Source organism: Schistocerca gregaria, chromosome 2 (genome assembly GCF_023897955.1).
Source record: "Schistocerca gregaria isolate iqSchGreg1 chromosome 2, iqSchGreg1.2, whole genome shotgun sequence".
NCBI lineage: Eukaryota > Metazoa > Arthropoda > Insecta > Orthoptera > Acrididae > Schistocerca > Schistocerca gregaria.
In genome coordinates, this window is record NC_064921.1 from 387,868,288 (window position 1) to 387,883,895 (window position 15,608).

Genomic DNA, 15,608 nt, shown 5'->3' on the forward strand with positions numbered 1-15,608 from the left:
ATGACCATTTGAGTGACACATCATTACCGTGACTCATTTCTCCATAAAACTGCCTTTAATTCCTCTGTTGACTTATGATGGTATTGCTTGTACCACTACGAATCACAAAACATATTTGTATCTGTGACCAATGACTTCTGGGCAGCAAGATGATTCAGAATGTCAAGCTCTAACACCCATTAATGATTCATTGCGACTGATCTCTGTACATGAACAGCAATAGATTCTCTCTCTCTCTCTCTCTCTCTCTCTCTCTCTCTCTCTCTCTCTCTCTCTCTCTATCTATCTCTATCTTTCCAATAGTTGCCAAGGATATTGGACAATTAATTTCTACTGTATATAACAGAGTATGACACTTACTGTCAATACATTTCTTAGGTTACCCAGAGAGATGATTTGATTTAGTGTTTCCATGACACTTCCAACTGTGAGGGGTCCACATCTCTCCTCTTGACTTCACAAAAGATCACTAACAGTGGAGTGAAGCACATGTATCTGCTATGGAGTCTCTGTGACAGAATACTGAACTCATAAAAGTCAAGCCCTGTAGCAACTAAGTCAATAATATCAATTATTTCTGCACTAAGATATGTCTATGAAGATGACACATTGTGCCTGTACTTACACAACCTTGGCTAAGAAGTCTAACATCACAATGGGTACAGCCAGTGGCTTGTCTTGAGGCTTTTGATATCATAGTACACTATATATTACTTTAGGTACATTACCATATGAGAGAGAAGTATGGAGACAGTAGTGCAATGCACTGCGGTGAGACTGTCAAATGAATTTTCCACCTAATAATAAATGAAAATCAGCCAAAGACACTCATTCGTATACACTCAATGTAACCTCACGACTCTGTAGCAAGACAGTAAAACAATCCAAATTAGAAGCAGTCCAGTGAATTATCCAATCAGTGTGTCTTGCAAACTACATCAACCTCCCCAAAATTCTGCCAGTTTTGATATGCATGTCAATTTCTTGCTAAAAATGTAAAAGGCCTCTGCCTGCCTATCGTCAACATATATTTATGAAAACAGTTATTTTTCAAGTATAAACATACATCATTGATGTTTTGATGCTAGCCAATAATGAATATTTAAATATATCAATTATTAACATGGTGATGGGTACCAGTTCAGATGGTAGATCACATGCAACTATGGTAAATACTTCCAAGCCAATTACATAAGTTTGAATATCACTGTAAGGCATATGAGTTGAAATTAATGTTTGTTTTTAAATTATAATAATAATAAAAATGACAACTGAATTTAGATGGCTTTCAAAGCAGAAAAAATAAGAAATCAAGAAGAAAGAAAAAACAACATGGAGATAAGTGAAGGAGTTTTGGTAAAACAGGAAGCATGAAAAAAAAGATGATGTATTGAAGTTATGTGGTCTGAGCTGTCAATATCAAGATACAATAATAATAATAATAATAATAATAATAATAATAATAATGAGAGATGCTTCCACTAAACCTGTGCCAGAGAGTTAAAACAGAAACCACAAACAATGCTTGCTTTCAGTGATACACTCCAACCCAGCATTACATGTGTCTTGTATATTATATGACCTCTACTTTCACTTTTCTTTGGTCTAATTGTGCAAATAAAAGTAAACACTGCAACCACATGTAGTTACGTATTGAATCATAAAAGTGTAATTGTCAACAAGTCTTTCATTGTTGTGCCTGTCATAAAAATGCCTTTTAAAAGATTCAGAGATTTTGTGGGAACATGTGCAAAAAACAAGATTTAATTTTATATACAACACACACTTAAATATATATGAGATAGTAAAATTTATCTACCAACTTAGCCTGAGGAGTGCAAATCTATTTGCAATCCGAGCATTAATACTGTACCTTCAGTTTTTCGCTCTCCTTCTTTATCCAAGATTTCTTCCAAAACACTGCGCTGCTTTTGAATACGTTTCAGGAGTGCTTCTACTTCTGGATCATCCTCACACGTTGCTTTTTGAGCCTTTTCCTCTGACACAGTCCTATGTAACTGATTTTCTGGAACACCATTTACAATGTCTTCTTTGGTGCCTGAGATAATTTCTTTACCTGTCTGTGATTTTGGCATCTCATTTATCAGATGCGGCTCTGTCGCCTGCACTGAATATATACCATCTATTTTATCAGAATCCAAAAGCTGACCTTTCTTTAGAGCATTTTTTTCTGGTGTGTCTTCATTGTCTGTAACATCTTTTGGTTTGCTTTCAATTATACCTATATCTTGTTTTTCATACATTTTTCCTTTATCTTTCTCTGAACCAACATCAGAAATTAAAGTTTCCTGCTGAGAGTTAGGAACTTCAACTGCACCTTCTGTTTCCCACAGTTTTCCTTTCATAGTTTCGTTTGGAATATCCTTTACATCACCTTGAAACACGCTGCCAATTTCAATTCTGTGTACTTCCAAGGTTTCTTCACTGATAGCCCCCGGTGACAAACTAGCTCTGCTGGTAGCCTCGTCTTCAGAAAGTGACACAATGGACACACCTCTACTGACATCTATCTTCAATCGTTTCACGTGCTGTTCTTCACTCTCAGGTTCTTCAACTGTTGCTATTCCTCCCCTGTGACTAATATCGTGAATATCAGGTGTGTTTGGCGAGCTGTCTTCTATTTCCTCAAATGTAACACCTGACATTGGTCCTTCCCTTTTTAACTCTGTAGGATGGATCTTTTCTTTAGAAAATTCATATCTTTCAGCAGATTTCTCTTCCAACAGTTTCCCCTTGTCTGCATTTTTTGGTTGATCATTTACAAATGGTGACTGAGATCCTTGTATTTCTTCATGTGTAACACTATGCTTCTTAAGGAAAACACCTCTCTCACTTTCAGGGCCATCTGATTCTTCGCAGACAACTCTGGTGGATTTTGTTTCAGAAATAGAGTGTACTGCAAATGGACCTGTAAGAAAAATATGATTCATTGAAAAATATACTGTGTAATTAATAGATGAACTCAAGCAAGTTATTACAAAATTAAGAGAGGCATAGATTTAAAAAAAATTGCTTTGCCTATTTCGTCTTTCACGTGCAGTTATTATTATTATAAGGGTAAACATTCAGTTAAACACTTATAAGAACCAAAACACATTTGTGTAGAAGTTCTTATGATGACATTTTGGGACTAATACTGGTCATGATATACAGCGTGATTATAATTAATCTTTCAAAACGTTGGAGGAATACCACCACTGGTCAGAATGATGTCAAATTGCAATGGAATATCATCAGAGAAGGGGGAAAACATATGCCAGAAGAAAAAAAATATAGTGTGCAAATTGATCAATAGATGGTGCTGTATGTGTCAGAATATGTAAATGAAAACAACTGTCCTGCACAACCCATTGAAGTTGGTTTAAACATGCTGGATACAGGGCATTGCCCCCTTTCGCGTCTGCGATGTTCGCCATGACAGTCTCAAAGCAGGATCACGCTCTGCTTATATAAAGCTGTATTACAAGAATGATGACTGTGTCCACACTGCTCTGCAGAAGTTTCAGATACTGAAGGGTTTGAAAAAAGGTGTTGGGCTGACGACTGACATTGGTCTGGAGAAAATGATTCAGATATTTGAAAAGACCGGTTCTTTTGGTGTGCAACATGGTAGAGGGAGAAAACAAATTAATTCAACATCAGTGGAAACAGTGGCCATAGCAATGCAGGAGGTGGCAAGTGGAGGTGTGCAAATATGTAATACATGGGGAATTGCCTGAACATTTGACATATCCACGAGCACGATGCATAAAATTCTATGAAACATCCTTCTTTGCTATCCATTCAAAACTACCCATGTGCACGAATTGCTCCCTGTTGACCTGCCAGCAAGAGAGACCTTTGGTTTAGAATTTCTTGCTTGCATTAAGGTGGATAATGATTGGCTGTGGAAGATTTTGTGGACAGATGAAGGCCACTTCCATCTAACAGGATATGTCAACAAATAGAATTGTCGAATACGGGAAACAGAAAATCCACACGCAAATCAACCAGTACCATTTCATCCTGAAAAGGTCACTGTGTGGTGCAGGTTTATGACATCATTTATCATAGGGCCATATTTTTGGAAGAGAGAGGTGCTTCTGGTCCTCTTACCTGTACCATCACTGGTAAGCGCTGTGAGTGTCTTTTGAACTACCATGTCATTCCAGCTCTCCAACAATGTGGGTGTGTGGGTAGGGTCATTATTATGCAAGATGGTGTGCCTCCACACATTGCAAATCCAGTTAAGCAGCTGCTAAAGTGACATTCCAGAAATGCTGGAACTATCAGCCGCCATTTCCCTACAGCCTGGCTGTCCTAATCACCTGATCTTAATCCAAGTAACTTCTGGCTGTGGGGCTATCTGAAAGATGTTGCGTCCAGTGTTCCAATTGCAAACATAGCTGCACTGAAGGCATACAATGTGCAACACATTTTGAACATGACCCCAGAAACACTTCGTACAGTTGTGGAACATGCTGTTTCTCAATTTCAACTTGTTGCAGAGAATGGTGGACAGCATATTGAACATGTTTTGGGCCAGTCACACAGAAATTAGTAATCCGATTAGATTTTTATTGATGCTTTTTTGTGATTTTTGTCCTCAGGCTAATTAAAAACTGATGTGATTGATGCTTTTTATGTGGTTTTTGGCTTCATGACAAAAACTGATTTTTCCCATCTGATGTGATTGATGGGCTTACGTAACTAACACCCATACACAGTTAGTGCTACACTTTGTTTAATGTCAAACGTACATCTTAGGCATTGTTGAATGATTGATTTGTTGTCGACCACTATTAAATTATGATGCTTACAGCACCATCTATCGTTATATTTTGTAACTATTTATTTTTCTTCTGCCATACATTTTCCGACATCATTTTGACCAATGGTGTTATTTCAACAACGGTTTGGAAGTTTAAATTTAATTATAAACACCCCATACATTGATGACCTGCCAACATAGTTAGTCACAAAAAAGTCTTTATGCTGATTACAACAACAATGGAGTGACTAAAAAACAAGACAACAAGCAAATTAAGGAAGTTTACAATTTCTCTATATGTGATACAGCTAAATTTAACATAAAGAAAACAAATGCCATCAATTTCAATTCGAAGAGGGAAAGTGACACTTTTACATTTAATGTAGCTGTGTAATGAACATAACATCTCTAGGAATGAAAATTTATTCTCAGCTGAAGTGGTGTGAACAAACAAAGATACTCTGAACAGAATGACATCAGCATGTTATGTCCTTAGAGACATCTCAGTTTGCAATAGCCAATTGCTTTTAGTTTCATGCTATTTACGCATACATTTATTTCTTAGCTATAACTTTTTTCTGGGATGAATGCACGAAATATGTCACAGTTTTTGAGCTACAAAAATGGGCTGTAAGAATTATAACCAAATATAGTAGTTGAGCTCCTAGTAAAGTCTGCTGAAAATATTGAGGATTTACCAATCAAGAACATAAAAATACCCTCAAGAAGTGCAGCATGAACAGCTTTATCCATGACCATGGAATTAGATCTACAATGAATTAACTTTAGAAGAAGAAGTGAATGTAAAACTCGTAACAGCACTTCCTGCCAAGGAATAAAACTGTACAATCAACTGCCTAAAATGTTAAACAGATTTCTAAAACAAAATTATTTTAAAAAGCTTGTTAATCAACACATATTATATGGCATTCGTCCATTGTCGAAGGATGATGGTGTAGCATAGTTGGTTCAAGCTCTGCGACATCTGCTATGGCTGAAAAGCCCCACTCAAGAGTGTCAGTCTCTACTGCAGGTTGGGCACTTGAAATGTGAAGGACTTCCACCAGAGGCCATTCTCTCCTTCTATCTTGCCCTCTTCCTGATGTCTTCTCGCATTTGTTCATTCTCTGCAGGCTCAACCCCATTGCGCACAGCTTGTCACCACTTGACATGGTCACCAGCTGTATTTTCCCACTGACTTGGATCGATGCTGACCTTTGTTAGATCTCTCTTGCAGACATCCCTGAAGAGAAGGTGAGGTCTTCCTACTGACCTCACACCCTCCTGAAGTTCTCCATATAGCACTTTTTTCTGGATTCGCTCAGGATCCATGCATCTGACCATGCCCCAGCCACCTTATTGGTGGCTCAGGAGTGCATGAATGCTGGTTGTGCTTGTGAGCCATAATACTTTGGTGTTGAATACTCCTTCCAAGAGATCTGAAAGAGCCTCTGGAGACAATGAGGATGGAAGCAGTTCAGTTGGGATTCGTGTTTATCAAGGGCTGTTCACATTTCACAGCTATACAAAAGGGTGCTGATAACATAAGCGTTATATACTTGCAATTTAGTTTTTAATGTGAGTAGTAAATTTTTTAATACTCTGTTTTTCTATCTACAAATGACAGCCGATGTTTTTGCAATTCTGTTGGTATTATCAGAGTTCACAGAAAAGTTGTTACATATTATAGATCCCAAGTAGGTAAAGTCATCAACTACCTGTAGAGGACTGTCTTCAATGCTGATGGATAGAAGGTTGGTGGTTCCCTGCACCATGATCTTTTGGAGGGTGATGGTAAGACCAAACTTTGCACTTCATATAGTGACTGAGTTTACAACCAGAGCTGCATCATATGCATATAACAACTCATGAATAACAACTGTATTGGCTTTGGTCTTGGTCTTGAAATGGGCAATGTTGAAGAGATTTCCATCAGGCTTCATAGGTAAATACACTCCCTCCTCACAGTCTTCAAAAGCAAATCTCAGCAGAAGGGAAAAGAAAATGCCAGAGTAGGAGCTAACACACACCTCTGCTTTACACCACTATTTACAGGGAATGATTCCAATGTTTTGCCATTGAAACAGTTTGTTGCTTGCATTTTCTCACAGAAAGAGACAGTTATTCATGGCAGAACACATTTTATACAGCTGACAATTACTAACACAGTGTAGCTCCACCATGTTTTGAGATATTTAACAGAACATGCTCCATATTAAACTTCCTGGCAATTTAAAACTGTGTGCCGGACCAAGACTCAAACTTGGGACATTTGCCTTTCGCAGGCAAGTGCTCTACCACCTGAGCTACCCAAGCACGACTCACGCCCCGTCCTCACAGCTTTACTTCTGCCAGTACCTCGTCTCCTACCTTCCAAACTTTACAGAAGCTCTCCTGCAAACCAGGCATGAGTCGTGCTTGGGTAGCTAAGGTGGTAGAGCACTTGCATGCGAAAGGCAAAGATCCCAAGTTCGAGTCTTGGTCTGGCACACAGTTTTAATCTGCCAGGAAGTTTCATATCAGCGCACACTCCACTGCAGAGCGAAAATCTCATTCTGGGAACTATGCCCCACATTTTTGATCTACCACTCACAAATATATATTGTATTTATGTGACTGGTGCCATGTTGATCACTTGTGTGTATCTTAATAAGCAGGGTACCATAAACGCCAACTAGCAGATTGTGTCCATTAAGGGACTTATTTATTGTAATATGACCAACAACTGAGCAGACTCCATGTCATATGCTATATGGTGTTTGTGTTTCTATAAATTTGGCAAACTTAAGACCAGGGAGCATATTTGAATCAGTATCAATTTGCCACAAGCTCCTCTCACATGACCTTATCAGTTCAATGATCTTTATGTCCCCAGAGGTCACCATGTGTAAGTGGAACTTACTTTCACTCTGCAACACAGTACAGTTAAACATATGTAAAGTAGTCTAGAAGTAGATTACTTTATAGTTGACACTTCACACATTGGGGCTACCTTCCTCCAATCAGAGCACTCAACATCACACCAAACTGCTTGCCACTGGCGAACTTCCATATCAAATGCTCATTTCACTTTCATTGTATGGCTAGTGCTGTATAAGAAATGCGTGGATATCAGCAATGAAAGCCTTGGAAGGAAATTGTGACAACTTGTGTGCAATGTGTGGGAATTCTTTGATAGGGAGGCAGAAAATGGGAAACCTCTCGTAATGATTTACAAAGCAGTTGCGTGAACCGCAGATGTGGCTAAGGTTCATGTTGGTAAAGAAGAATATGAGAAGCAAAATACGAACTGAATCCTCTTGTCTTCATACACTGGGCAAGAACAGAAACATTCAAAAATGTGAAACAAATCTGACCTATTTTGCACAAGAAATAATTCCTTGTCACAGATACAATTAGTATCATAACAGAGATCAGTCTACATTAGATAAGCTTTGTATGAAATTCCACAAAGCCAAACTTTTTGAAGGAAGCAAATCACTGTTGTGAGTGGTTCTGAAGTACAAAAATATTTCAGGCCATGAAATGTTGATGAAACCAGAAGACACAGTGAATGGTCATGCAGTTTTTCATGTGTAATTAAAGACCTTAATTTCGAGAAGCTTGTTTGGTCCAATGAAATCTGGATGAATACAGGTTATCCTGTTACAAGAAACTAGAGTGATGACAAAGGAGAAGGAAAGGTGGCAGAATTATTCTTTTTGGATGCTGATGCTGGTACCTACCATAGCTTTATTGCTGACTGTCCACTGCTTTTCAGATGAAAGAAAGCGACAGAGTACCATTAGAATATAAATCACGAAAATTTTTTAATTAGTTTGAAAATACATTGTTATCAGGTTTAGAAAATTCAATAGTAATCACTCTTCACAATGCTCCATGCCATTCAGTTTTAGAGAATAAGACTCTAGCCCTGTCCTCTTGAAAGAAAGACATTATTCAGGTGTTGCAACACAAAGATAGTATGGATGACACACTGAAAAAAGTAGAATTATTAGAACTCACTTCATAAGCAACAATTTCCAACATATGTTGTTGATGAAGTAGTTTATAAATACAGACATAAAGTTGTAAGACCTTATCACTGCCACTTTAACACAATTGCACTTACTTGGGAGCAAGTGGAGTAATATGTTGCTCGCAACCATAAAAAGTGCACTTGGAATAACACTGAGAAACTGACTAATCAGGGCCTTAGAAATATCACTGAAATGGACTGGAGGGCTGTTGTAATAATTACAAAGTGAGTAATTGATGAAGCATGGAATAACAAAGGTCTTCTTGGAACTTATTGCTGCTTCCAGCTGTTCATTCACTTCTAAAAGTTCCAGTGACTCTAAAATGAGTGATATTTACCCTCTTCTGGACACTGTAGATGCCTGCAGCTAGCAGTCAGAGGAGGTATGTACAAAAAGAAAACTTTCTTATTTTTAAGCAGTATACTTTACTTCAATGTGCTGTGCATGTGTCGCTTATAACCTGTGACCTGTACTGTATCAGCTCCTGAAGCCAGTGTGAGAATAGTTTCATGTCACCAATGTCAAATTACAGTTTGCTATTAGGCCTGTTTTCTCAGACAATTGACACATCTTGAGATTGTGATTAAGTTAGCAGTTCCATCATTAGTAATTTCAAATAAGCTGTCAAGAAATCATCTCATGTTCCTGTCATATCTCACAGTGGCTGCTGTCTAAATTGCTCTGCAGTACACATAAGTAAAGGGGACCTTCATACATTCAATAATATTATTAATCTGGCAGTATATTCACTGCTTGTGGGCATGTGTTGATGTACTGTCAGTGCTAGAAATGTTTACAAGCAGCACTATTGGTCCCAAAAATAATACACATACTGTCGATATGTACTGTGTGAAGTTGAGCACTGATGGTTTGACAATATTCACCACTTAGAAGCTGGCAGAGATTTGTAAACCAGCCACACAATATTAGTGTGCACTGTTTATGCTTTCAGTTCTTCTTTGAGCAAAACATCTCCCAGATTGAATTTTTCAAGTAGTTCTTCAACACAAAACAGTTTTAATTTAACAATGCAGTAGCAGTTGTATTTATCACTTTATGGTGGTCAATGAAGGATTTACTATGGCACGGCTTTCTTTATTAATTTGGAAGCATGGAAGCCTCATCATACATATATACAATGACTGCAAAATATATGTCAGCCTCACCCCACTATAATAAAATGTTGAAAAAGCTAATTACCTGAGTAGATATAATTACTTCACAGAATCAAAAACATTTTTGCTAACTGTGTATGCTGATTTTAGAGCGCTAAACTTCCAGCCTGTTACCAGATTTCTCAGTTACATCTAATCTCTCACTAACTGTGGCTGCCTCTCCCATTAGCGAATTTTGCCTCTCAATTTTATGTTGTGTCAACTTTAATAATTTGTCATAAGGCGTAAGACTGCTCAGAAAATAGTTTATGACCTCTTTCATTTTGTGGTTATGAGTCTTGTCAGCAAATAAACATATGACAAGTTGTTTCTTTTTTTAGTCACTCTCAGACTTATTTCGTCTTTTCCACTGTTTTCAATTCTTTATGAGCTATAGCTACAATAACTATGACACATGCTTTCTTCAAGGCATTTGACATCTTCACTTTGTAAAACTGTGTTGCCAACTGACAATATTTTTGATGATGTGAAGGTAATTTCAACATACTGAAGGTATGGCAAACTAGTATGGTCAATAAGAATTAAATATGTGAAGGCCACTTAACAGCACTTGTGAAGCGACCATCTGTGTGTCACCTATACTCAAGCAGCAACCAATGGGGCAAAACTGTTGTGATAGACATCAACCACTAAATAATTTTAATCAGCCTGTATTCATGACTTATTGTTAGTATGCTTTACAGATGTTGCTACTAATAGCTACTTTTCCCTCTCAATGCATAACTTGACTTTTCCACATTGCTGAAGGCTCTCCTTCATGATGGGATTTACAGTGAATGAAAAGTGTGAGAATGAAACAATCAATCTGCTCTAAAGTCACATTGTTCTACTTTGGGCAAGATGAGACATGACACAGAGCTTATAAAAGAGCTTCTGTTGCACCCTAGTACTTCAAATGAAGGTGATAAGCAGGAGTCTTCTCAAAACAGTGGTTAAAATTCACACAAATTTTATGTAACAAGTTCTATACTTGGTGTGTGTAAATCCAATGTACAGGTAAATGAAAGTGTACGTGGAAAGTGTAAATAGGATTCTTGCTTCATTTTTTTTATAAATTTATGTACTTAGGAGTTTTATAAAATTTACCTTTAATGATTTTAAAAAGAGTGCCTATAATGTGGAGATGAAAAACTTAAAATCAATGGTAATCAAATTTGAAGTTTTAAACCTTAGCATCTAAAAATTTTATTCATTTTCTTATGCTCTTTGGCATCATTCACATTTTACTGTAATTGTTCAATTATATATTCCTAGTAAAATTTCAAAAGAACACTTCAGTTATTTAACATAATGGAATATTGCAACTGAATTAAATTTTCCCCATATTTACTTGTCTCCAAAAACAATATGGTGATCAAAATCTTGTGCGTCCACTAAAGGTCTTCGAGTACTTAGCGATAATACACAGTTACAGCTAAGGTGATTTACACATATAATTATACTGAATTTAATTGGCAGATGTGGAAAGTGCAATTGTTGTGACCACCATTAATGTAGATTAAGGTACCATGAATTGTGGAACGAGCACTGATTTTTACTGACAACAAAGACAAAAGAAGAACATATCACAAAGGTAGGCAAATTCACACAGAATGTTTGCTACAAATGTGTGGAAGTTATGTAACTAAGAGGACTACCTCTTGCAATGGCACATACTAGTACTAATGTGCATCAGAGCTTGTGCAGTCAGGTGACTGTGGAAGGTAAGTCTTGTATTCATGTAAAAATCCTCATTAAAAATGAACAGGCATATTCTGTACAGTGATGACAGAGAATGTTCTGGACACTTGTGTGTTTTCAGGACAACAGTATAAAACTGGATGTCAATGTGATTTTTTTCAGTGTTCATGATTCATTATTATGTATTTTGACTCTTGCTATTCTAATAATTTTTGTTATGAAATGCTAAGCTAGATGTGTTGGGAAACTGAAATACATACAATCTCTAGCCACCAGGTTGTGAAGAAAGTCACTGCTATTCAATTTACACCGCTCAGTTGCTGTTTTTATTTATTATTTTATACTATGTATTTATGCAACTTTACTGACCTCAGAGTCTATGTGGTGGAAAAGATAAAACTTATTTAATGTGAATAAAGTGTTAACTGGAACTTACATTGCAAATATTCTACTAAATTATTGAAGGTGTAGCTAATAAAATGTTCTTTTACTTTGTTCTGAATGTTTTGGGGTCTCCTATTTCTGGCCCAATGTCTACCAGCAACCTATTTAAGACTTCTGCTGCAGAATATAAACTTCATTTTGAACTCTAGACAGGAATGCATAGTCTAAATGAAAATTATTTTTACTCCTAGTATTACAGTAGTGAATTCCACAATTTGTCCTAAATTCGCTCTAATTATTATGTACATTTATGGAGTATATGTATTGGCATGTAAGTGTAAGAATCCCAAAATCCATGGAGACACTTCTGTATGATGCTCATTTATCAGTTTTCATAATGATCTTTATGGCAAGCTACTCTACAATAAATACAGTAGTGTCTTTGACTTCAACTGCACTGCCCCCAAATGGCAGTAACAAATGAAAATACATAAAGTAAGCTACAAATCCTGTCTGCAAGTTAACACAGTGAGAGAAATTTCCAGGTTTGTCAATTTAACGAAGTGCTGGTGCCACCTCAGTTTGTCAATCATACGCATACCTAGAAATGTTAACATAGTATTCGATTTGTTGAGTGGCCACTGATCTGTAGTTGTGGTACCCATAAGTCATTCTTATTTGTTTGGAATTGCACAATAGAAGTCTCCATTATAGCAAGGATTGAGCTGTTCACTGGGAACCAGTTGTGATACTTTTGTGAATCACATCACCATTTCTGAACAGTCCTCTAATGTCTCTGGTAGATCATTTATGTAGGCCATGCACTGAACCTTGTACAAAAACATATTTAATGTTTCCCTTCTTTAAATTCAGTTTTATTCCTGTGATACCATTTGTCGATGTGACCCCTTGCTTTCTGCTGTTAATATATGACTACATCCATGCAAAGGGAATATCTATAATGTCACAAAACTTTAGCTCCGGTAGTGTAGGTTTATGATCTACACATTTAAAAGGCCATGTAAAGATCACAAAAAATGCCAACAAGGAAATGTTTCTTGTTCCGTTCTATCAGGATGAAGTGTCCTATCCAGTCGCGATACATGTGTAGTGGAGGGATAAAACACTGACTCCTGGTGCAGCCGCTCCATACAGTCTGGTGCCTATGTCACTCTCAAATAGATGTGTTTCTGTTAAATCTGTGATGATGGAGTGTGAACTCATGAGGAAATTGAGGCCAGCTTGTGAAGCTCATCATTTACCTCCATTGCTACCAGCTCTTTTATCACAGAGTCCCTAAACACAATGACATAGCCCTTTGTCTGTTCAAAACAGAATATGTGTTCTTTGTTGATGCTATGTTCTGCCGGCCCAGATTTGCACTTCTAATGCACTCCATACATTGCTGTTTAATGACTTAATGTATTTGTTGTCAAACTTGTTACTAGGTATTAGTAATCCTAGTGAGTTTTTGACAGAGATCAGCATGTCTTAATCTTGTGTTTTGGATGGTCTACAGTTTCTAAATAATAGGCAATAAATACATGTCAACCTTTTGAATATTCATTTCAAGCATTTACTACCAGACAGTTAGTGAACATTTGTTTTCTGCAACTAACTCTAGTCATGTTGTTGTTCTTAATATCATAATTCTTGAATTTCCCAAACTTCATTTTAAAATCTGTGTTGCACAAGGTCCCTTGATAAACAAAGGTGTAAAATGTTCCCTTTCACCTTAACCTGACATCTAGCGTCATTGTTTGACTTGCATTGGAAGATCTTACGTAAGGAAACATACATGATAAAAGAATCATTGGGTTTAATTCTTCGATCTCCTAGTGACAATTTTATATCAGAACACCTTGAAACTGCTGTTCTCAATGATACACTACAACATTTCACATTCTACTTTATTACAGTATTTTAACTTCCCTTTTTAACATAATGTAAAGCGAGAGCAGTAGTCATACCTTCCAAGCCATTATCTGAAATTGTTGCTACTTCATGATGTGTTGTAGATGCTACAGATATTGTTACAGTATCCCCGTCGCCGCGAGAATATGTAATGCTCTGTCTCTCTAATGTCACCGATTTTCCACTGTCATCTGGAACACTGTCCCCTGCACCTGTACAGAGTAAAATTATTGTACCAAACAACTAATTATTTCTTAGTAGACAACAAATAGTAAAAGGAAGTTAATTACCCTACATTATATGAATCATTTGCACAATTTCTATCAAAACAATGTGGTTTGAGTCAGTTTATTAGCTATGTAGGTTCCTATATGTGATTTGTTAGTCTTTCTAGAGCAACAAATTGGCCATTTACAGATTACAAAATATTAAATTCACTAGCAACATCAGCTTTTCTGAATCATGCAGGTAGGCCTCTCCTTGCAAAATATCCTATGTTCCTGTAACAACTCTGGCATCAACCATCATTAGTCCTCGTGTTTTACCTACCTATCTCCTTTCCTGCTCCCGTTCCAGCACTACACTGCCTTCTTTTCCATGAATGCACCCACCAGCCTTTTCATCCTTCTCTACCCCCCTCCCCCCTTCAGAAAAAAAATTAAAATTAAAAAATTAAAAATAAAATGAAAGCTCCCTTCTGCACCTGGTGGCCATACCCTGTTCCTGTATGCCCCCACAAACAGCACTACATGTCCCTGTGTCTCTATCCTGCTATCCCTCCCCCTCTCCCTCTCCATCACAGCCTCCTCCTTAACCCCATCACCAGGTACATTAGATTGTTTCTCCCATGAGGCTCTGTTGCAGTCCACAGTTCAGCTTCTGAGGGCTAGGACAGTGGTCTCTTGTGTGTAAGTTGTGCTCTTGTAAATGTGTGTGTATTTCCTAATCAGAAGAAGTCTTTTTGGCCAAAAGCTTAACAGTATATCAGTCTTTTAGTTATGACAGTCTGTAACTCAACATCTTCTCTATATGATGAGCAGCAGCCTATCATTTTCATAACATAAGAAATTTGTCTACAGAATAGCGGTATCAAAAAAATAAAAAATTTTAAAAAATATATACTGGATTTAAAATTTACTGTGTACATTATTAAATATTTTTGTCACTCCATATTTCTGAGGCAGTGATTTAGTAATGGGTACTGAAGGCAATTTTTTTTTCACCTAATATTATAGCTGTGGACATAACGATGATTAGATAGCTTGGAAACAATGAGGGAAACAATTTTTCTCAGCGTGAAAATATTATGAATCAGAGTCTTACTATTGTGCTGAACATTACTTGGAAAACCCATTACTGAAGTTCTACTGTAACAGGTGAATAGCTGTTAAAACTAATTTTTTTCTGTTGAAAACTTTTTTATTTTATTTTATTTTATTTATTTTCTTAAACTGCATTGAAATGTCCACAGCCTATTAATGATTTCATTAACATCTATCTCTTCAGAACATCTATCTCTTCAGAATTGTGCAAATTATATGGACAGACAAGAATCACACCTGCTTGTTTTTCAATCCCTTTACATTTTGAAGGAATAAATTAACTTTACTTTTCTGAATACAGTTAGATATTTTGTGGTCCTCTTCTATTGTTATTTCTTTTAAC

At 36.9% G+C, this 15,608-nt stretch overlaps 1 protein-coding gene across 2 annotated transcripts in view; it reads right to left on the minus strand.

Moving 5' to 3' along the window:
* The window catches only part of LOC126321023 (obscurin), a 790,459-nt gene that overhangs the window by 289,951 nt on the left and 484,900 nt on the right, over nt 1-15,608 (minus strand). The window contains exons 29-30 of one of the 2 annotated variants that reach the window (XM_049994140.1): nt 14,000-14,155; nt 1,874-2,929 (exon numbers count right to left, since the gene is read on the minus strand). The exons of the other annotated variant lie outside the window; for it this stretch is intronic. Of the exons in view, the coding sequence (XP_049850097.1) occupies nt 1,874-2,929; nt 14,000-14,155 (1,212 nt within the window). The remainder of the gene's footprint in view (nt 1-1,873; nt 2,930-13,999; nt 14,156-15,608) is intronic. 2 annotated transcript variants of the gene reach the window in all.